General features: G+C 31.8%; 1 protein-coding gene across 1 annotated transcript in view; it reads left to right on the top strand.

Annotated features, from left to right (window-relative positions):
- The window catches only part of LOC136270613 (receptor-type tyrosine-protein phosphatase alpha-like), a 33,014-nt gene that overhangs the window by 8,679 nt on the left and 2,366 nt on the right, over window positions 1–21,969 (top strand). Inside the window, exons 3-25 of the mRNA XM_066068844.1 lie at window positions 6,041–6,295; window positions 9,260–9,397; window positions 10,072–10,209; window positions 10,391–10,522; window positions 12,130–12,267; window positions 12,526–12,660; window positions 14,141–14,278; window positions 14,509–14,609; window positions 15,660–15,778; window positions 15,895–15,974; window positions 16,180–16,466; window positions 16,656–16,743; window positions 16,924–16,997; window positions 17,225–17,261; window positions 18,100–18,197; window positions 18,282–18,410; window positions 18,778–18,926; window positions 19,118–19,253; window positions 19,428–19,574; window positions 19,730–19,823; window positions 21,264–21,337; window positions 21,438–21,572; window positions 21,840–21,959. Coding sequence (XP_065924916.1) covers window positions 6,041–6,295; window positions 9,260–9,397; window positions 10,072–10,209; window positions 10,391–10,522; window positions 12,130–12,267; window positions 12,526–12,660; window positions 14,141–14,278; window positions 14,509–14,609; window positions 15,660–15,778; window positions 15,895–15,974; window positions 16,180–16,466; window positions 16,656–16,743; window positions 16,924–16,997; window positions 17,225–17,261; window positions 18,100–18,197; window positions 18,282–18,410; window positions 18,778–18,926; window positions 19,118–19,253; window positions 19,428–19,574; window positions 19,730–19,823; window positions 21,264–21,337; window positions 21,438–21,572; window positions 21,840–21,959 — 2,942 coding nt within the window. The remainder of the gene's footprint in view (window positions 1–6,040; window positions 6,296–9,259; window positions 9,398–10,071; window positions 10,210–10,390; window positions 10,523–12,129; window positions 12,268–12,525; window positions 12,661–14,140; window positions 14,279–14,508; window positions 14,610–15,659; window positions 15,779–15,894; window positions 15,975–16,179; window positions 16,467–16,655; window positions 16,744–16,923; window positions 16,998–17,224; window positions 17,262–18,099; window positions 18,198–18,281; window positions 18,411–18,777; window positions 18,927–19,117; window positions 19,254–19,427; window positions 19,575–19,729; window positions 19,824–21,263; window positions 21,338–21,437; window positions 21,573–21,839; window positions 21,960–21,969) is intronic.

Below are 21,969 nucleotides of genomic sequence, written 5' to 3'. Positions count from 1 at the left end.
CGGTGTTAGCGCACCTGTGATTTACATCGACTCTCTCTCTCTCTCTCTCTCTCTCTCTCTCTCTCTCTCTCTCTCTCTCTCTCTCTCTCTCTCTTTCTCTCTCTCTCTCTCGCTCTCATCACCTAGCATTTCCTTTTCCGTGAGGGGGTTTGGGGTATTTGTGATGTCTTACATTAGCTAGCGAAAATGATAAAAAAAAAACATGAAATTTTCTTTAAATTGTGTGCGGATCTTGTACTCCAATAATCTGTTTTCAGTAAATACATTTCAAGAGGGGGGGGGGGCTATATAGTCCTAATTAGTTTGCCAGTTATTCTGTTCCCACTTTGTTTTCTCTTCGTTTTCCAGGTTTTTTACAATAAAACTTTCTGTGTAGCTCCATAACGATGCACTGTAGATAAATTATGAGTAGTTTTACTTTTGATAAACTGGTACATATCCGTACTTGATTTTTAATTTGACTCTTATAATCGGATTTAATATTCCAATAAATATAGGGTAGGAAAGAGTAGACGGGACTTTTTTGCGCATATCCTACTGTACCATTCATTCAACACAGGTATTGGCACTCATCGAGTTCGACTTGCTTTCCTTTTTTTCATCCACTTTAAGCTATTTATTTTAAATTTAAAGCTAATTATTTTTGAAAATATTTTGAATTTATGGCCTGATTATATATAGATAAGAGCTGCGCTGGTGCATCTATTTACCAAAATATAACCAAATGAATCTAAAAAAATTTGACAAAATTAGTTTTAAACGTACGACTCTTTTTCAATTCTAATCGGGTATATCCTTTAGAAAAATCTTGAACCACACACATTTTAGCACATAAAACGACAGTTGTTTCATTTTTTTTATGGGGAGGGAGGTGGTGCCGGTAAAGAACATGTATTGCTTGTGGCAGTTGTGCTATATTCTCATTTGTTATAATAGGTAATACTACATATTGATATAAAATGAAAGTTTCCAATTACACTGTACATAGCTTCTATCATGCATTTTGACCCGTGCGATAGTTTAAAACAATTTTCAAAGCATTTAATGTAATTCAACCGATCATTTTTGAAATTTAATTTTCTGGATCCCCGCCTGATACGTCCGCCTCCATGTACATTAGAATTATATGTACGTTGACCATATGTACACATTAACATAATCGGCTATGTTATGTGACGATAACATTTTTTATCAATGTTTTTGCAGGATATGTAACAAATAACAGTCTATTTGTTGGTTTTTGCACTGATTATTTGAGATAATTTGCCGCCATCTTTTATGCATTCCACACACCACTCACAGTTTCTTTATTTGGTGTTCTGTGTGTATGGCGACAAATTGGTAAATTTGCACCACTCACCCCTTGTAGCTTCATCCTGATCACATTTTATCTGGCTTAGTGTAATGTAGTAGTATATTAAATACACACATCTTTGTTTGCAGTGCTTATTTACATCTTTAGAGATTTACTTACAAAAAAAGTAAACATTTGTATGACTTATATGTAATTATTGTCAATTTTGGTGCGGGGGGGGGGGGGGGGGGGGGGTAGGAAACTACAGAGAAACTTAACTTGGTTGTGAAACATATGCTTTTATTCTTTCTTGTTGATATATCAATGAATGAATTATAACAAAATACATGTACAACAATTAATTTTGAAATATTCATGCACAATCAAATTTTTAAAAAGTTTTACTGTTCTCTGCACAAGAAATCGGCAATGTAAACAAATTGGCACCCTATCATCCCTACCTTTAATTGTAGAGAGTAGGTATCCTTCTATATTGAAAACAATTCCAAAAGTAAGACTCATAATAAGTTGTTTACTGAGGAAAAGGAAAACAAATTGTATTTATTAATAATTCCGTATGATGTGATAATATCTCAATGATTTGTTTATAATTATAGTACTAGTGTATCACTGTATGCATACATAAAAACGATAAGTAATGCTAATATTTATTAGTGAAACAGGGCAGATTATTTATATTTAGATTATTTAGATACATGTACTAATCTTCATGCGGGGATCTAGAAAGGAGGGGGTCAGGGGATCTGGACCCCCTCCTCGGGAAAATTGGAGCTTATTAAATTTACATAGTAAAAAATTTTAAAATTGGCCTAGGACCCCCTACAGAAAAAATTAGCTACGCTTATGAAGTTCTCTACCATAACCGCATTTTTACACAAAAGGGGTGAATAAACCCGGGTTTTAAACTATTACTGGTGGTGAAATACCCCAGGGTTTAAACGCATCAGGTGGAAATGCACCAGGGCAAAAAAATCACTTAGATCCGCGAGGCACACTGCATTATTACTAGTCTACTTAGATATTCTGTGTAAAAGTAAATACACATAATTATTTAGTTAGGTAGGGAGAAGTGAACATAGCATTTACTAAGAGCTATTATGACATTTATTTGTAGGAAAGAGCATGCACGAATGATTTTTATTTAGAACAGTTTGATGTTGCTAGGATACAGGTTTCAGATCCATGATTTGATTGGTTAATTTAGATATTGAATCTCGAATTTCGAATCTCGAATCTCGTATTTCGAATCTCGTATTTTGAATCTCGAATCTCGAATGATCTTTCTCGGCTTTCGTAGTTTCCTCTTTTTCAGCGAGAGGTCATTCAAAAATAACTTCCACGTGCCGTCTGAATTTCTTCCACGCCTCGAGTGGGTTTGATGCGTCCCATTGCAAATGCGGTTGCGGAATACCTACTAGATCCATTCTGCGATGATCCTACTGTTTAACACTATAATTCTGACACCATGTTATAGTATGATGAGCCACAGATGCTAGCGGATTTCAATACGTTACAAATAACGTCATTTTTAACTTTTACAAAACTTTAATCTGCGCATGCTCAATAAACAATCAATTCGTACATAGAATATTCTTTATAATATGACAAATATTATCAGTAAATTTTGTTCTATTAAACACAGTAAGTATTCTGAAAGAAATATTATTGATAAAATATTTGATATTTTTATCATTTCACAGAATAAGACTCAGTAATTAGAAAATTTGCTCTATACACATTTAGTATTTTTGAAAAGAATTGCTATTGACAAAATATTTCTTCTTTGTCATCATTATACAGAATATGACTCAAACATCAGTAGACTTGTAGCAATACATAAGATTCCAAAATTCGGAAAAAAAATCTTCTGTTTTCCTGTAAAACATTTTAGGAGGCAATGTAACAACCGTTATTTGTACAACGCCGCTTAATGACAAACATGTAAATATCATTAAGGAAGGGGTCTTCTCGTTATCAAACATACTTCATGAAATTTTGACACGGTAAAACAGATCATATATCTAAATGATTCTATCAGTTTAATAAAATTTGGGCGACATGTTTTTGCATAAAGGTCAGGTCAATGTCACTACCTTTTTCCTCAACTTATCGGATGATCAAAATAAATGTAGTTCTTTGCAGTTATATAGACATCTGTTTAAGATATGAAGATTCTATTCTTCAATGAAATGATAGAATATCAGAATGTCTATCAGCTTATACTACTAAATTGGAGTAAATATTGAAACTAATATTGATATGGCATAGCCTGCATTCCCTCTAATTTTCTTAAATTTTGAAGATATTTGATTATTTTTTATGCTTCCAATAATAAAATGTTTCTGATTCTTATGTATTATGAAGACTTTATATAAAGATATAAATTGACAGAAAAACTAATATATTGACCATCAAATAAGAGAGAAAAACTTATTTAGTTATTTCTTTACACAAATCAAAGTATAGAATGGGTGCTTTTAAAAAACTTATAGCGAGCTCTAAGAACCAGTTCGCGCGGGAAAAAGAGCGAGATTAACCTACAGATTCATCGACAAAATTTTTGTGATCGGCTTCGGCCGATCACTGTTGTGTCCATATGAGGCATCCGGCAAATGCTTCCTCGTGCGCACACATTTCGCTTGCATAAGTAGTTCTTATAAAAACTTGAAGTTTGGTTTAGTATTTATATATAATTTTTCTCAGTTTATTTCAATTCATTTACCTTAAGAGATGCAAACATACATGAAATACAGTTTGACCTGTTAATTCAAGAATGCACATTTTGTCTCACGCGTAAGAATTTCGATCGAAAGATTCATTCAGTAATGCAGTTGACCTCGATGAACTGACCTCAATCATAAGAAGATGGTCCATGAACTGACCTCGATCTATTGATGTTGCATAATAGTAGCTAGGAAGACGGCTTCATTTATAAACAAGGTTACGTTATAATGCGACATCAATAGCAAGTTATGATGGCAATCAATGTTTCTCAGTCGCATTAAATTATTTCAATTCAACTCTTTCTTTGTATACGTGTTAATGCTCTTTGAAGAGCCCTACTCAGTATTCTGAAGAAGAAGAAGATACATTTACATTTAATAATTACGTTAAAAATATAAAACCAGACAAGGAGTTTACGAACGGCTTTCCCCAAATTTATTTCAAAATTAAATTTGTTGACGGTTTATAATGATGAAATTATGGTGTACAGATTCAAAATATTCTATATTTTGTAAAAATACAGTACTTTTTTATTATTTTAAATCAAACTGATCATGTTGATTGCTTCTAGCTATCAGTATATCATAATTGGCGATCATTCCTTTAAAAGGAATACTTGTTTGGTCTACGTCCAATCATGCTCTCTAATGTTTTCTCCCGTAGTGTTTTGTCAAAAATGGCTTACATTTAACTTGTAATTTACGATGCCTTGAGGTTTGAATACACGTTCTTAGTACCGTACAAGCTTTGTTGGGATTTTTTACATGTTTCCATTCCTTCGTATTGAGTTGAGATAGGAAAGACATGATTGTAGATTTTAACGTATAGCGTCACAGTGATCTCGCTCTATACCCGCGATAAATTTAAAAGTGGATCAAACATCTGTAATGCGTGTACTAGCAATTCAAATACAAAATGCGATACCTGCCTCATATGATGTTTTTATTTTTTTTTTAATAGAGAGATTATATTTATATTAGCAAGAGCATTACTGTACTGTCATATCGATCCAATTTTAAGCTAATTTTGCCGCATTGTTCTCCTAAAAATAAACATTTGAGGCAATACACATCGTTTTGACTGAAACTAAATTGAAAGGTTTAAACACTTTTTACGGTTTGAAGTTGTACTTTCATGATCAGAATAATGTCCGCAGCTCTCTTTGATCTCGCAATAACTGTAGTAGTGTGAAAATTAGCGACATCAATCAAGCAGACCTGTAAGGGATTTATTACGATCCGACACTCCAAACCACAAAGATAGTGTAATGTTTTGCAAAAAGCAAACAACAATTTAAAATATGCAAGTACTTCTAGTTGTAGAGTGTTTCGGCAGTTATGAGCCTCATCAGGGGTCTGCAAGAATAGCTGACGCTTTTTTTAGGTGAGACCTGATTATCTCGTCGCTAATGTTTTTGTGCTTGCTGACAGCTGTAATAGGTCGAGATTCAAAAGATGATTTGCATTCAGAATTCCTAAGTACAATATCCAAATACTTCAAAATTCGTTTTTTGAGTCCTTTAAGGCAAGGATTGAATTAAGTAACCAATACCGTAGAGTTACGCAGTGCTTGCTTTGGTGTCTTATTGAGGGTGAGTTTTGTTCGATTTGTGTTTGTTGTTTCTTTGATAATTGGATCGATTTCTTGGTGAAAGTAACCTCGCTATGACCGATGTGCCTTTGAAGTCTCACCATCTTCTGTGAACTTTCTTGATTCTACTGTTTACAAAGGCCTCAGATTTCAAACCTTTAACAATCTTGACATCAAGTCATTTATCAAACCTACAAACAACTTTCAATACCTACACAGACAGAGCGCTCATAGACCATCAGTGTTTAAAGGTTTCATTGAAGGAGAATGCATTAGACATGCAAGAAATACTACCGACCCTGCAATTTTGAATGGTACACTCAATGATTTTAAATAATAACGAACAAAAGAAATGTATCATCTTGACTGGATTTGACATGAAACATGATTTACAACTAACTATTGTTTTAGATCGGAACAACGGATACACCAGACGATTTCTAGGATTCTCGGTTTACGTATCAAATACCACCACTAGAAATGATTGGAAACAATGTTTTAAGGACACTACCTACACCAGAGACACAATACCCAACCCTACCAACATTACGTGTACCACACACGGGAGATACGTCATCTACTACAACAACAGGACTCACACCCCATTGCCTGATGGGTATTCTAATAACGGTGCATTTAACGAGCTATGCGAGTTGGAAGTGTATGGTATGTATAAAGGTTATAGTTATAAATGTATTTCTCTACATTCGAGCATAAAATTCAGTATCCTGATTTCCTAAAAGATGGGCTTAAGTACCCTACATCAACCATGGAAATGTTTTATTATCAGGGTCTAATTTTTTGCCCTATGTTTTTAATAATTTTTTTACATGAATTTCTACTGATATATAATTATTATTTTAGGATTTAACAAAAATCAGACATTTACCACATAGCTTGCTTAGGGTGTCATCTCAAAGTTTGTTAATTTTTAACATAGAATCCTATAGGGTGTTGCTTAAAATCAACTTGAAACATTTTTTATTTTTTTTTATTTTTTTTTTTTACATTTTTTCAAACTTCTGTCCAAGTAGGGATTTTTTCTGTTCCACATATGAAAGTTACTGCTAAAAGGCATCAAATGATCAAATAAAAAATATTCCCAGATTTTTCAGATAATGGCTATTTTTTGTTTGACAAAGGCAAAAATTGTGATTTATATAGTATTATTAAAACATTAAGACATGTTTAATTAATAAAGATATATGCAACATCACACAGAAAGGGTCATAAATAAAAGATACGTGATAATACTGTCTTAAGGTAGCTCGCGGGTTTACCTGCTTGTGAGAAAACCTTCCTTAAAAATTTGTCCACTTGATACATAGGTTTCAGAGTTTTATTTCTAAAATTTAATTGAGAATTGTCTGCGCGGTAATAATGTTATCATGTTTCAAATACAGTGTCATTGATAAAATCAAGCAACATAATTTCAATGAAATATATAGTAAAATGCACATCTTAGTCGAGAAACGCATTACAAAACTATGCTCCAAACTTTGAAACGATTTAGACGAAATTAATTATACTCAACACAATAACAGAGGAGATAATTATGAATCAATTCATAAAAAATAATCAGCATGTGTTCTCGGCCAATTTTTGGCAAAACAACTTTAAATATTTAAAAGATTTCTCAAAGCCTTATATTTTCATTACGACGTTAGCCCGGCGTCATCATTTCCTTACGTCTGAGAACCAAAATTTGAAATGCATTTATTGACAAGACTAGCTGATCAACACATTTTAGAACATAAAAATACTAATTGGACATTATTGTGAATGTTATCAAATGCACAAATGCAATTAATGAAAGGCTGTAAAGAAACAGAAAATTGCTATTTTTGTTTTTATGAAACTCTGAGTCAATCAATGCAAAAAAATTGCCAGGCAACTACTGACATAATAAGTTTGTAATCGTATAAAATAATTAGCTCAAGCCAAAAGAATTTTAAAAATTTGATCGTTTGTTAAGAACTTTATAAAACAGAATGTGACAATGTATGTGACATCTTTAAATTTTCAGCACTTGATAATTATAAATGTTTGTATAAACAGTAATAGCGAGCGCAGCGCCGGCGAGCGAAGCGAGCTCGCAGAACCAATGTGCGGGAAAAAGAACGAGCTAAACCTACAGTTCATCAAACAAATTTTTTTGTCTACGTCCCATAATGCTCTCTAAATGAATGGTCCGATATTCTTAATCATATCATTTTGAAGGTATTAGATAAATAAAAATACTCCACCAAAGGAATTTTCAAAATTTTGATTATGGTCCAACTTATCACACCTGGAATTTTGCATTGAAGTCTATGGGCAACGTATGTTATCTTAAGATATTGTAAAAAGTAACTTAAAATTCTAAAAACTCTCTTGGTTAATACATGCATAAACTTTCTCTTTATTAAAATATGAAATAAAATTAATCATTTACCGCAGATATTTTGATGAAGTTAAAATTTTCTTTTTTTCATCAAGGGAAGATAACTCTTTAAAAAAAATTAAGGTGCAAAATGACCGGCTTCCTATATGTTGTCTGTCATGAGAATTTGGTTCATTTCACTTTCATAGTTATCTAGCAATACATATTTAACTAGTTTAAAATGATTCAAAATTGTTCAATATCCCTCCATTATACATTGAATACCTTAAGGTTTGAAGACACGTTTTGAGTACCGCATATGCTTCGGCGAGACTAAAGAGATTTGTTACATGCTTCCATACCTTCGTATATTGAGTCGAGATAGGTAAACAAAGACGAACAAATCATGGATGACGTCACAGTGCTCTCGCGCTATATTTCCCGCGATAAATTTAGAGGCGGATCAAACAACTGTAATGCTTGTACTAGCTATTTCAGTTTAGACTGCGATACCTGCCTCATTGACATATGATTTGTTTTTAATTTTTTTTTATATAGAGTTTATATAAATAAATACTAGCAAGAGCTATACTTTACTCCATTTTTAAGCTAATTGTGCATGCCTGTACAGTAGGCAGCTAAGTATATGAGTAGAGAGGAAAAAAACAATAGGACATTTTGATCTAAATAAAAGGGAATAAAGAGAAAAAGATAAACAGTTAAAACATTTATGTAGATATTGCATGTAGTCAAATCATTAAATTTAAAGGTGGGAAATTACACACCTACAAACAGGGAACGGACACTCTCTCTCTCTCTCTCTCTCTCTCTCTCTCTCTCTCTCTCTCTCTCTCTCTCTCTCTCTCGCATGAACGGTAGCACCGTAAAACATATTAAACTGCATTTAAGCAATTTGAAATATTTCCTTTTATGCTTCTAAATATCTCATTTGTCATTTTAAAAAATGTATGAGTTTACTATGACGGTCAACTCTTTGCGTCGATTCCTATTGTGACGTCAGCAAAACCGCGAGCTATACTTAGTCGTGGTAAGAAAACGTGTCAGAGGGCTAAGGCTTGCTAAACCCTCTTCGCGTTTTAGACCCCAGCCAAAATATAGCTTATACTTCAAGACGTTTGTATTTTATCTACAATATAATAAATAAAAAGAAAGAGAGGGAATCATACTGAATGGATGTAAATACGTATGTTACTTTAGATATTCAAATATTACTTTAAATATTCAAAAACCGTCCAATCAATCATTAGGTTGTCCCACACCAGGACTTTATGGAGAGAACTGTTCCTTACCGTGTCCACAGAACTGTCAGGAAGGTCACTGTCACATCGTGGATGGAACCTGTCTGGGCTGTGTCCCTGGGTACAAAGGATCTAAGTGTAAAACAGGTGTTTTTGTTTTTGAAATCGTTTGCAACCTTCCTGTTACATAAGAGATTAAAAGTATTTAAGATTTGTTTTATTTGTTTTAACACGTATGAGATAATTCAGTCATGTCTATAAGCATCATATGATATTTCAAATTGGTCATTGAATCCTTTTTTTTTTAAATTATGTATTAACATGTAATAATCACCTATATCATGAGAGTTAATGTTTATAGTCTTCCCAAGTTTTTGCTTTCATCACATTTTGATGATTTTTAATAAAAATACACACGTGGAAGAAATACATGTGAAATCGATAAAAGGGAAAATGTCCAAGAATTTTTATTTTTCACTCATAAATTTTCAGTTCGTTCGTCCAAATGGAAAACAATAAAGTGCTTAATGTATAAACACAAGAAGTATTACATAGGAACGCTGCTTGCTAGCATCTATTTCATTTTACACAAAACAAATATTTAAAACCATAAGTCAGCCCAAAATCACCGCATTCCACTTCCTCTTTCATTTTACCTTACTTAAAACACATACAACTAGCGAGCGAGCTTAGAGTACCACGCCACCGCATGGTCCTACTATTTATATTACCTGATCACGTGACCCGATACCTATTTGAGTACGTATGAAAACCTATCACGCACATAATTTTAATAATTTCAAACTATTCTTCCTCAACAGAGTGTGCTGATAACAAGTACGGTATAGCGTGTAGCATTACATGTGGCAATTGTTTGAAAGGTGTACAGTGTAATCACGTGAACGGAAGTTGTCCAAACGGATGTGACTCAGGAGTTGTTGGTGATAAATGTGATATAGGTAAAAAAAAAAAAAGGACGAAACTGGATGATTTAAAATAGAAGATTTAAAAAAAAATAAACGATATTAGTTCGTATCAACTTTTAATAGAGTTTAAAATATTCGAAAAGCAAAACTTATATCATGACTTGATAATATGAAAGAGAAAAAGATATATTTTGAGAGGGTTTATCACTGACAGACTGTCTTCCTGGTTGGTATGGTCCAAACTGCGCTAACAACTGTAGTCAACACTGCAACAGCTGTAACAGATTTAATGGAACCTGTGATTTTGGATGTACGCCCGGATGGAAAGGAATGTACTGCGAAAATCGTAAGGGCTTTTCTAACTGTATAAACGAGGGTTGTTATAAAAGTTGTTATAAGGAAAATTTACTGTGTACTTTGTAGGATGACGTATGTTTTATTAAATGAATATCAATTGAAAATAATAATAAAATTAAAATGGCTTTCAGTTTGAAACACGTTTGCTTATAAGTATCTATCTGAATAATTATTATAGACAATGAAGACACACAAAAAAATTAATGTAATATTTTTATTTTGTGATTTGGCGATTGTGGCCACGACCTACATAATACAAAAATATTATTGATATATACATTATGATTTTATAATAAACGTTATAATCAAATAATCCTTATTATGCATATTATAAATAAACCTTATCCTTATAAACCTTATCCTTATCCTTAAAATCCTTATCCTTATAAACCTTATCCTTATAATCCTTATCCTTATAAACCTTATCCTTATAATCCTTATCCTTATAAACCTTATAAACAGTGACAACATTTATACTAGTACTGGGTGAGCAGATACTCAGCAGAAGTTAAATTATTTTCTGCTGAGTATCTGAATCTCTACACTATATATATTAGAATATGATTGTACATAAATTGTGTGTATAATGAACTTTTCAGATGTAATATAAATATGAATTGGGGGGGTGGGAATTTTGTGAATCCACTCTATGCACTTAACTAAATGTGAAGCAGAAGTTACAAATTTCACATTTCATTTCGGTTCAAATTCCAGATATTTTGTTTTTACTGAAACTGTCATGTATTGATTGGTAAATTATAAGGCTAATTATAGAAAAAAAATTAGTCTCGATTGGTACAATGTTTATAATATCCAAAACAATTGGCAGTTGTCAGCCGATATAACAAGAGCCCGTTTCACAAAAGTTTCCTAAGATGTCTTCCATGATAGAACTATCTAGTACTGAAATTTTGTGTATAACTAGATGATACCCTGCGCAAGCGCGGGAATTAACACTTTACACATTATTATCATACTAGGTTAGCTTTTTAAAAAGCTAAGAAAGTCAGCCAGTGGAATATGAATTTTAGGATAAAAATGAATACACAATCGATTAAAATACGAGATAAACACGATGTAAAATAGTCGCAATATCATATATATTCGTCAATAGAAAAAAGAATTTTTTACAAAGTTTCTGGCACTATATTTTAAGTCCAAGAAGCGAACTAAATAACATGTGAAAATGGCTGTTCTGTGTATATTTCATATTCCTGACTAAGATCTAATAATGGCTTTAAAGTGACATCCCTGACTAATAGCTTTAGAGCGACGATACACAAATATTTCATACAAATAGACATCAGTATAAAAATATAAATATAAGTCTGGAATGCTTATTTTTGGATGTCGTCGGTCCTATAACACACCAAGCCGTGCATACAAATTATCATACCGCACTAACGCGCGGTATTCAATTTGTCTGCACCGCTCATAGAACCGACGACATACCTAAATAAGCATCCAATATTTAAATGTAATGAATACCAAAAGGGGAAGCAAAATAAGAATCAAATGAAGATTTACATTATGTCAATTTTAGTTTAGCTACTAGTATGTCTTTGTTTTAAAATTTACCATATATGTGTGTTTCAGCATGTGATGAAAAAATGTATGGAGTCAATTGTACTGAGAAATGTGGCTCGTGTCTTAAATTGGAACAATGTAACCACATAAATGGGACTTGTATGAAAGGTTGTGACATGGGATTCCACGGATCTGATTGTATTGAAGGTAACTGATTTTACAGCCATCAAAACGTGATATTATTATTTGCAAGCTGATATTTAAGGTTCTTGTATTAGTTTGCAAATTTTTATTAAAATATAGAATTACATAATGATTTCATCTTAATTTTATAATTTTGTTTAAAAAAGGTAATACTTAGGCCTATATATATATAAAAAAAAAAAAGAATTAATTAGTGCTATCAAGCAAAGTGACCAAGTGATATGGATAAATTGTTGTTTAAAGTTGACTAATTTCGTTCAGAATGTCTAAACGGGTCGTATGGATACAACTGTCAGCACAACTGTAGCATCAATTGTCAGATGTCTGGGATATGTGACAAGAAAACAGGACATTGTTACTGTCAAGTGGGATGGAAAACAGATACATGTGACTCAAGTAAGACTTAATTAACAGTATTACATTGTAGACTAAAATATTTTGTTTTAAATGAAGAATTCTAACGAAACAGCAAACTCATTTTCATGATTCACTTTAAAACAAAATAACTGGTATGCTGAATTGGTGTTGAGATTGATAGTTTCGGCTTTCAATTTAATTTAGAAACTAGTTAGTGATCGACACGACAATTCAATAGTACTTCTGAAAATCAATTAATTTTACAAGTGTTCTGTGTCTTTTGTATTTACTGAAAATAATCAATTAGTTGATGATTCTCTAAATCTCACAGATTTCTATAAACCCTAACCATAAACTCATCTTGAAATTACTCGTTGATAGGGTTCAGTCTAATTGTTTAGAGTTCCTTTGGGATCAGTGGATATTGTATTGGTCCGACGATTCGGTTGCTCTGCTTGAGCAACTATAATACAGATATCAAATGATTTTTAAAAATCAATAATTATAGTAATAAAAGCGCACACACTTCCTCTTCAGAAATTACAAATATATAGTTTAACAAACCACATATAATAAATTTCCCGATAGCCTTATACAGACACGTAAGGTGTTTATTTGTGTTCCAGGTTCCAAACTACCTAGTTTAACCTATAGAGAGACTGTCTCGCTAAAGCGAGATCATCCCTTTTTACAGTAGTAAAAACATGCCCGTAAAATTTATGCGAGATTTTCACACATTTTTTTCAGTATCAAATTGTTTTCTTTAAGCAGAATATCTGGGAGAATATGTTTTCATTTTATTGACGATAAGAGCTCACTTACTACTTGTCTGTTTCAAACTTTGATATCTAAAGCTGCGTTTCTCTGAAATCCAGTAACAAAATAAATCTATTGAGCATGCTCTTACGGAAGCCTCTAACGGTAATAAATGTTATTATTTTGTTCACATGTAAATAGTACCTAGAATTAATCGTTCACTATTTGATTCATTTTATATGAAAATAAAGTGCATTGTTTTTCTCTCAATTTTTTTTATTATGTATTGATTTTTTAATACCGTGGGTGTAAAAATAATTGCTGGTACAACTTTACGTAGTTTCTATATATATGGTTCTTGCCGAGATCAAAATATAAAAGCAAATGCAACCAATAATTGTTGCATGTGTTAATTACCTTAGCATGGTCGAACAATGTCATCAAAATGAACACAAACTTTGACAATTTTCATTCTATAATAAGAAAAAGAATTTAGATGTACTTTCAACTGGAAAATTCGCGTTCAATGCAAGAATTCTCACGATTTCCTAGATATAAATGTGCGTTAGAACAGTTTCATTTCTCTTTACTTTAAATTACATCATAATTATATAATTAATGCCAATGCCATCACGCTGACAAATTTGAGTCGGGTTTCCACCATAACAAAACATCGTTTAAAACAGAATACATGTAATATAAAATATGAGCACATTTTTCCATGACATAAGACTTGACTAATCTATTCACATTCATTTTATAGAGTGTGATGGTCATACGTTCGGTCAGAACTGTTCAGAATTATGTGGACATTGCCTGAATGATGAACAGTGCCATCATGTTGACGGCAATTGTACGAACGCTTGTGATCTGGGATATCATGGAACCAATTGCACGCAGGGTAAGAGAGACATAGAAGATTAATCTGCCGGGAGATAGTATAAAATCACAATTTTCATTGCTGATGTAGAGGATTAAATTTAAAAGTTAAAAATGAATTTGGAAGTTTTGGTATATATATGTTTCAGAATTTTTAATTTGCATTTCAAATCATCCAATACCGGTTTCATTGTGAGATCGCCTACTTGTTTTATTCAGTATACGCATAATCTTAACCTTTTCTTGATGTAGAATGTCCCTGGGGATTGTACGGTTATAACTGTAACGAGACATGTTCATATCCTTGTGAGTCAAATGTCACCTGTAACTCACACACAGGAAACTGCACTCGGGTAAATACATTTTATTTAAGGAGGCCGACTTTAGTTTTCATTGCGCATGTTTTTGCGCATTCTAGTATAATACAATGTATTTATACTTCTTAGGAATTTTTTTCGATATCATTTATAAAAGTGAACACAATAAACAAGATACAGATAAAATAAGTAGTCTTTTTAAGGAAAATATTATATTTTTTTAAACGTTTTAAACATCGTACGGTAGGAGAGCGTTGTCATTGTGCTCTTCTGACGTTATGGTGAAATAAAGCTTTGTACGTCCTAAAAAAAAACATAAAAGAAAATGTAAAAACCATACGCCGTTGAAATTTTATACACAGAATGATTTATGCTATCTTCAAGGGCATTTTTCTCATTTTTTAAAATGAATCTATAATACCAATGTACATTTGTAATGTTACAAAGATATGACAAATTTTGTGCATTTTAATATTTTGAGATGGCCCCGACTTAAAACCATACGGTCGAGTTTAGTATTTTTACATATAAGATAGAAAAAAACTATTACTAATCACATATTACAATTTGAGAAAAACCAGCTATAATTGTAGTATTTTTTATATGCGTCGAAGTGCGGAAATTGACAGTTTCCTATATATTTCTATAGTAAATGTATCTCTATTTTGAGATGGGCCCTAAAAAGAACCAGATAATCGATTTTTCTGAAACTTCGCAAATAAACTAGAGTTGGTGTAATTGTGATTAGAAAATAACGAGTTTTGCTATTGAAGTTTTTAACACCAAAAACCCAAATCGGCTTCCTTAAAAAATGCATAATATTTACAACAACAAAGCATTCTTTACACTAGTACTCTGATTTTACTTTCACTTTTTGCATCATAGCAAAACGGAGGTCAATGATTAACACTGACAAATACCAGGTACATATAAAGCAATTTAGAAAAACGTAAAAAAAAACACATAAATATTCTTATTGTAAACAATACATTCGCAAATTACTATTCTGAGTTTCATTGCTGAACCAAACGGATAAAAACAGATAGACAATGCCATGTTTATAAGATCTAAATATTGTTTGTACAGGTACAACCTTTAAGTGATACAGTCTCGTCGCCGACAGACAACGTTCCGGTCATTGCTGGGGCTGTAGCGGCCCTGGTCATCGTCATCGCTGTCATTGTATCCATCATCGTGTTCAAGAGGTACATATGCTGTTTGTTGCTCCGACTGCTTTATTCTGCCAATTCTAACGAGCTCATTTTATTATGAAATGTCCTTCTTATGTCAATATAAAATTGCTCATATCAACTTAATTCAGACTGAGAACAAGCGTACCTAAGAAAAATCAACAAAAACAAAGAAGAGGAAAGAAATCGGAAATGGAAGAGAACTTGTATTGTAAGTTGATGTGTATACGGAGTAGACATAATTATATTTGTTCAGGCGCTGTTTGGAACTCAACAAAATTTATAATTGGTGTATTGTTATTGGCTTGCATAAATATAGATGTAAAAAATTATTTCAAAATCATGTCCTTTATGCCAGTTTGTAGAAATAAAAAAACAGCCTTCAATGGTCTTTACCTATTACTTAATCTTTTAAGTGAACAATGATGCTGCAAAGCAAGGCTTTACCAACATTTATGAGAACACAGAACCTAAAGATAAGCCAGCTGCAAAGCGCACCACAACACCAACAACCAATACATCATCAACTGCGAAAAAATATGACGTCAAAGATGACGACGATGATGAAGAAGGTATTGAGAATCCATATGGTGATATGTATCTAAACGAAGAAACCATATTGGATATCCCAATTAGTGAGCTTGAAAATGTCATCGCAGAAAAGAAGAAAAATGAAGAAGATGGTTTTAAAAGAGAATACGCAGTAAGCCACAGAAATATATTGATAATTTTTTGTATACGCGACACTTGTACGTGTATTTTGAATGAATTGGATGACTAGTTTAAAAACAATTCACTTGATACCAGCGAACCTTCATAATCACACCAGTTTACGTTATGCGATTTTAAATAGTTGAATACATTTTATCGTGAGTTTATTTTTATTACACAGATGTTGCCTCATGGAGAACAATATCAATGTAATGCTGGGAAATCCCCGAACAATCTGGCAAAGAACAGATTTAAAACAACATTCCCGTGTATGTTATTAAACATTTATACTTAATGATAGTTATAATAAATACTTAAATTTGGTTCTTTTCAAACATCATTTTATTACAGAACTAGACTTTGCAAAACTGTTAAGATTTTAGCAACTTTTAATATGTAAAAAAAATTTAAAACAAAAACTTTTAAATACACATGTTGTCCTATTGTAGACGATCACTCCAGGGTCATTCTGAGAGGGAGCGGCGAGGCATCGTCTGACTACATCAATGCTAACTTCATCAGTGTGAGTATCAAGATAAAGAAAAACAATGGTAAAAAAAACTATGTTTCTTATCTGTGAATAATATTAATCAATAGTTCATTAAAACATTCAATTATTGATACAAATATTAGTACGTTGTATATTTTAAAATTGCATTTTGATCATTAAAAAACAAACAGTAGAATATTACCATTTTTTGGCAACATGCGTTAACTATCATAATGGTTTTCCATTTTTATTTTTCTTAGAGTACTGATTCTGAAAACCAGTATATTGCATCGCAAGGTAATAATTATTATAATCATAATTAATTAAAATTATAATTACATGTATAGTAATCCAAAATCGATTGTAAAAAACCGATTTTATTGCGAAACCAGCAATATTCTTCGACAACAGGCAATAACTTTGTTGATAATAAAGTTTTTAAATGGCAGATGGAGAAAATAATTATGCAAATTTCTTACCATGCCATTAATTCAATTCAATTGATTTATTGACAATTACCATGTCGGCATACAGAATATGAGTTACTTAAAACAAAACATTAAACATAGCATGCAAAAGTTAAACATTAACTAATAATTCTACAATGGAAAAAACATTGGGTGAACAAAACTAGGCTTGTGTGAAGACTATTATTGGTATTCATAAAATTGTATAAGTGTTCATTGTTGACTTTCCTTCCTAGCGTTGAAACAGTTTTTTAGAAAACAACATATCCTTCTAGCAGCTGTAATGTTTTTAGGATTGACAAGTTCCTTAATGGGATTGACATTTGTATATGTGTTCACATTAAATATATCATTATAATTCAATTTACATTGGACCAGGTCATATTTTGAACAATACAATACAAAGTGTTTCTCATCTTCAATAAACAATTTGCAAAAATTACACAGACGTTTTTCTCTTTGAATAGGAGGTTTAGAATATCTACCAGTTTCAATAAATAATGAATGAGCACTGATTCTTAGTTTTGTTATGACAGATCTGTCACATTTTTTTAAAGGTAGTTTTAAGTATTGTTGTAGTTCATATTCATTTTGGTTTACAATTTTGCTATAAAAAGATTTTTTTTTTCAAATAGCTAGTAATGCCTCTTATAATTTATTTTGGTTAGGTCCTAAACAGAACACGTTAAACGACTTCTGGACGATGATATGGCAAGAAAATGTCTCACAAATTGTAATGCTTACAAATTTGAAAGAGGGCGTCAAGGTGAGTGTATGAATTCATTTTTTAATTTAAAGAATTAAGAATCTGAAACTGCGATGATTTAAAATTGTTCTCCATTTACATCAGATTAAATGTACCCATTACTGGCCAGAGGAAAAAAGGGCTAGACTTTACGGAAACATCGTCATCAAGAATGTTGAGGAAAAACAATACGCCTTCTACATCATCCGAAAACTGACGGTTTCTCTTAAAGAGGTACAGTTCTAACATTATAATGATATTTCATATGCTTTATTGCAAAATCGTATAATATATAACCTTGGTTGTGTAACAACCTATTTGATTTTGAATGTGAAAAGTTTATGTCTTGTTGTGTGTAGCATTGTATTCGTTTTAAAGATTCTCTTCCGTTGCTATTCAAATTGTATGTCGATGTACTCTAAATTGTATTTCCTGAATGTTACAATTACTCCTTTTAACTAACAGTTATGTTCTTCTTCCCGAGTCGACTTTTATGTATAAATTTGACAATGATAGGTACAACAGAGTTTTATTTATGCAAACAAAGTCAGCATATAGTGTTATGTATTTAACTTAATATGTTTTTCATACCAATCGTCAGCAAAACAAGTCACGTGTTGTTACGCAATACCACTACACCACGTGGCCTGACCATGGTACCCCGGACCCTCTTTCATTGGTTGTTTTCCATAGCAACGTGATGAGAACAATGACCAATAGGAATAAATCACCAATACTTGTACACTGCAGGTAAGATGATCAAGAATGATTTTTATTTAATTTTTAAAAAGGAACTTCATGTAGTAGTCACTTTGAATAAATAAATAAGCCTGTTAATACAGACATTCTAAAGTGGTATATGATCGGATAAGTCAGAAAAAGGCATACTTGTTTCACGGAAAATGTTACAAAGTCGTTTTAATCTTCTTTACATATTGTAGCGCAGGGATAGGTCGCACAGGAACCTACATTGCGCTGGATGCTCTATACAAGGCTGGTAAAGCGTCCGGTAAAATCAATGTAGCTGAGTACGTAAATATCATGAGAGCAAACAGAATGAACATGGTCCAAACTTATGTAAGTCTGTCATGAAAATGTGAAACTTTATTGCATGGAGACTTATTAATCAATTACATTTTTTAGTAAGCGTGCTTACGCCTGATGGAGAAAAAATCAACGCCTCAATTTATAGTGAAGCTTTTTTTTTTTAATTTCTTTAAATTTAGTTTAGAAAAATAATTTTATTTTTAGGAGCAGTACATGACGATATTTTTGGCGCTTAACGAGGAATTTAAAGCGGCTGTTGAGACACGGAGTCTGGCTGAGTTCACGGAGAGAGCCCAAAGTCTGGCTGGAGATCGCCCAGCCAATCAAACCGTCATCAGAAAGGAATTTGAAGTACTCACTTTCAAAGATATTCCTTTTTATTGTTTGTAAAAGCAGACTTTGGAGTTACATATTATAGTTTTTGTAAATGTAGACTTGGTTTTGTGGTTAGAAGCACGTGACGTATTTCGTGCGTAGTAAAAGTAGTTTATTTATTTATTCTATAGAAATTGATGAAAACACGACCAGAGTACACTGGTACAGATTACAAGATGTCTAGACAGCATTTTGCAGACAAGAAAGGGCAAACTATACTACCATGTAAGTAATGATCAAATTTAAATTATACAATAAAAACGTTAATTACGAAGATTATATCAGTTATATCTATTTTTGATTATTTTTGATTGATGAAAAAAATCTCTAAAAAGCATACATATAATCATAGAAAAAATATTCAATTTTTTTCCCAATTACAAAGTACAATTTAATAAAAATGTTGAAAAACACATTTCGTCGTAAAGAGAATAAAAGTCGTTGTTTTAAGATACTGAACAAGTGAAATAAGTTAATATCGATATTAATAAAGAACACAAATAATTTGGTAAAATTAGAAAGATTTACAAAAAGTTGTGGACAAAATCACAACGATAAACATTATTAAGATAACAAAAACATTTTACAAATAAATTTTGTTTCTGAAAAATGAAGTTTATTAAATAAAATTAGATTGAAACAAATTTAATGGAAAGGGTTGTAAAAAACTTGGCTTAACAAATGACACAGTTTTAAAAATGAGCAATATTGAAAACAAAACGAAGCTTTAAGAAAGTATTGAAATTTGAAATATTTCAGCTATTTCTTCCGAAAAAAATAATCTTTTACTGAAAAATAATTAATACATACTTTAAATTAAAAGAAATGAAAGATTATCAATATTCGACATTTTCTACTCTAAATCAGTATTGTAGAAAATAATATACATTTTTTTTTAAACTGATGAAATTTTGTTGATATTCAAGATAAACCAACACCCGATCAAAGTTTTATTGTTATTTCAGGTTGAAGAGAAATTGAAACTTTGAATTTAAGGTAGCTCTATACTCGTAAAATTCTCTGAGGAAACCGAACTGATTTCGACTTAATAGACTTAAATGTCATCAATTGTTAGAAAAAATATACATGTCATCACACTTTTTGAGATGCCAGATAAACATAAACTAAAGCATATTTTAGCATTAGAAAAATGTATTTTTTTTTTTGTTAAAAGTAAAATCTTGTAGGCAGAAATTAGTTTTTCTTGTTTAATTTTAATGTCAACTTTATCAGAAAACTAGAATTACAAAAATATTTTAAAATTAATCGTTGGATAAGAAAATTATGGCATTTAGACATACAACTGAGAGAAAAGTCAGAAAAAGAGTTATTTCCCCTTTGCATAGATAAAATATATAAAAATTTGGAAATTTAGAATAAAATTAAGTGCGAAAATATCTTGAACCTACCAATAATTCTAATTACATCCATGTGATTATATTCACATAAAATATATAAAACTATCTTGCACAATTTTTAAAGAATTCAAAGTTTTACAAAAAAAGTGTGACGTCACAGAACACTGGATCTACTTTAATTGAGTTTTCCATGGCAATCATCAAATTTTGCTTTGTTTTGATATTTCTTTTTAAATTTTACCCTTTCAGATTAGTTAGTTTTGAAATATTTCTCTTCTAACAGTTTTTACTTTTCTTTTTCTTCCAGTGGACAAGTACAGTCTTTACCTTACGTCATCGGTCGCAAAACGAGGAAACTACATCAACGCGATCCATGTGTCTGTAGGTTTATGTTAATTGAGCAACATAAAAACAAACTATCAATATCATTAATGTTTACGATAAATTTCAAGACTTAATTCGTTAATGTTTATTCTGTCAGTCCTACCAACAAAATAGGGCGTTTATAGTGACGCATTATCCGACACCAGAGGACGCTGTGGACTTCCTGCGCCTGCTCAATGATCATGAATCTGATACAGTCATCTGTATGAATCCATTACATGAAATTCAATCAGTGCGTACAACTCTCTCAAACAAAGAACATAAATAGAAATGGTGGTAAAAAGAATCTGTTATGCTCATTGGAACAAAATAAACCTAGTTTTAACTAAACTCTCTCTCTCTCTCTCTCTCTCTCTCTCTCTCTGTGCGTGTTGGAATTTCTGACAGAAAAGAGAATATTTGTTATTGTTTGTCATCATATCATTCTGAAATAATTATAACTCAATTTTTCAATATCTAACAAAACAACTATTCCATACATATCCTTTGTCTCTTGTAGTCCAAGACATGGTTACCAGAAATAGCGTCCACCAAGGACGTGCCGCCTTTTGTTGTGGAACACGAGTCTGAGAGTGACACCGGGGTCAAGGTCACAACCGTCAACATCATACACGGGGAGGTAAAGTTGA

The sequence above is a fragment of the Magallana gigas genome, chromosome 1 (genome assembly GCF_963853765.1).
Source record: "Magallana gigas chromosome 1, xbMagGiga1.1, whole genome shotgun sequence".
Classification (NCBI taxonomy): domain Eukaryota; kingdom Metazoa; phylum Mollusca; class Bivalvia; order Ostreida; family Ostreidae; genus Magallana; species Magallana gigas.
Note: the sequence above shows the minus strand (reverse complement) of the source record. Positions and strands in the feature narration are given on the sequence as shown.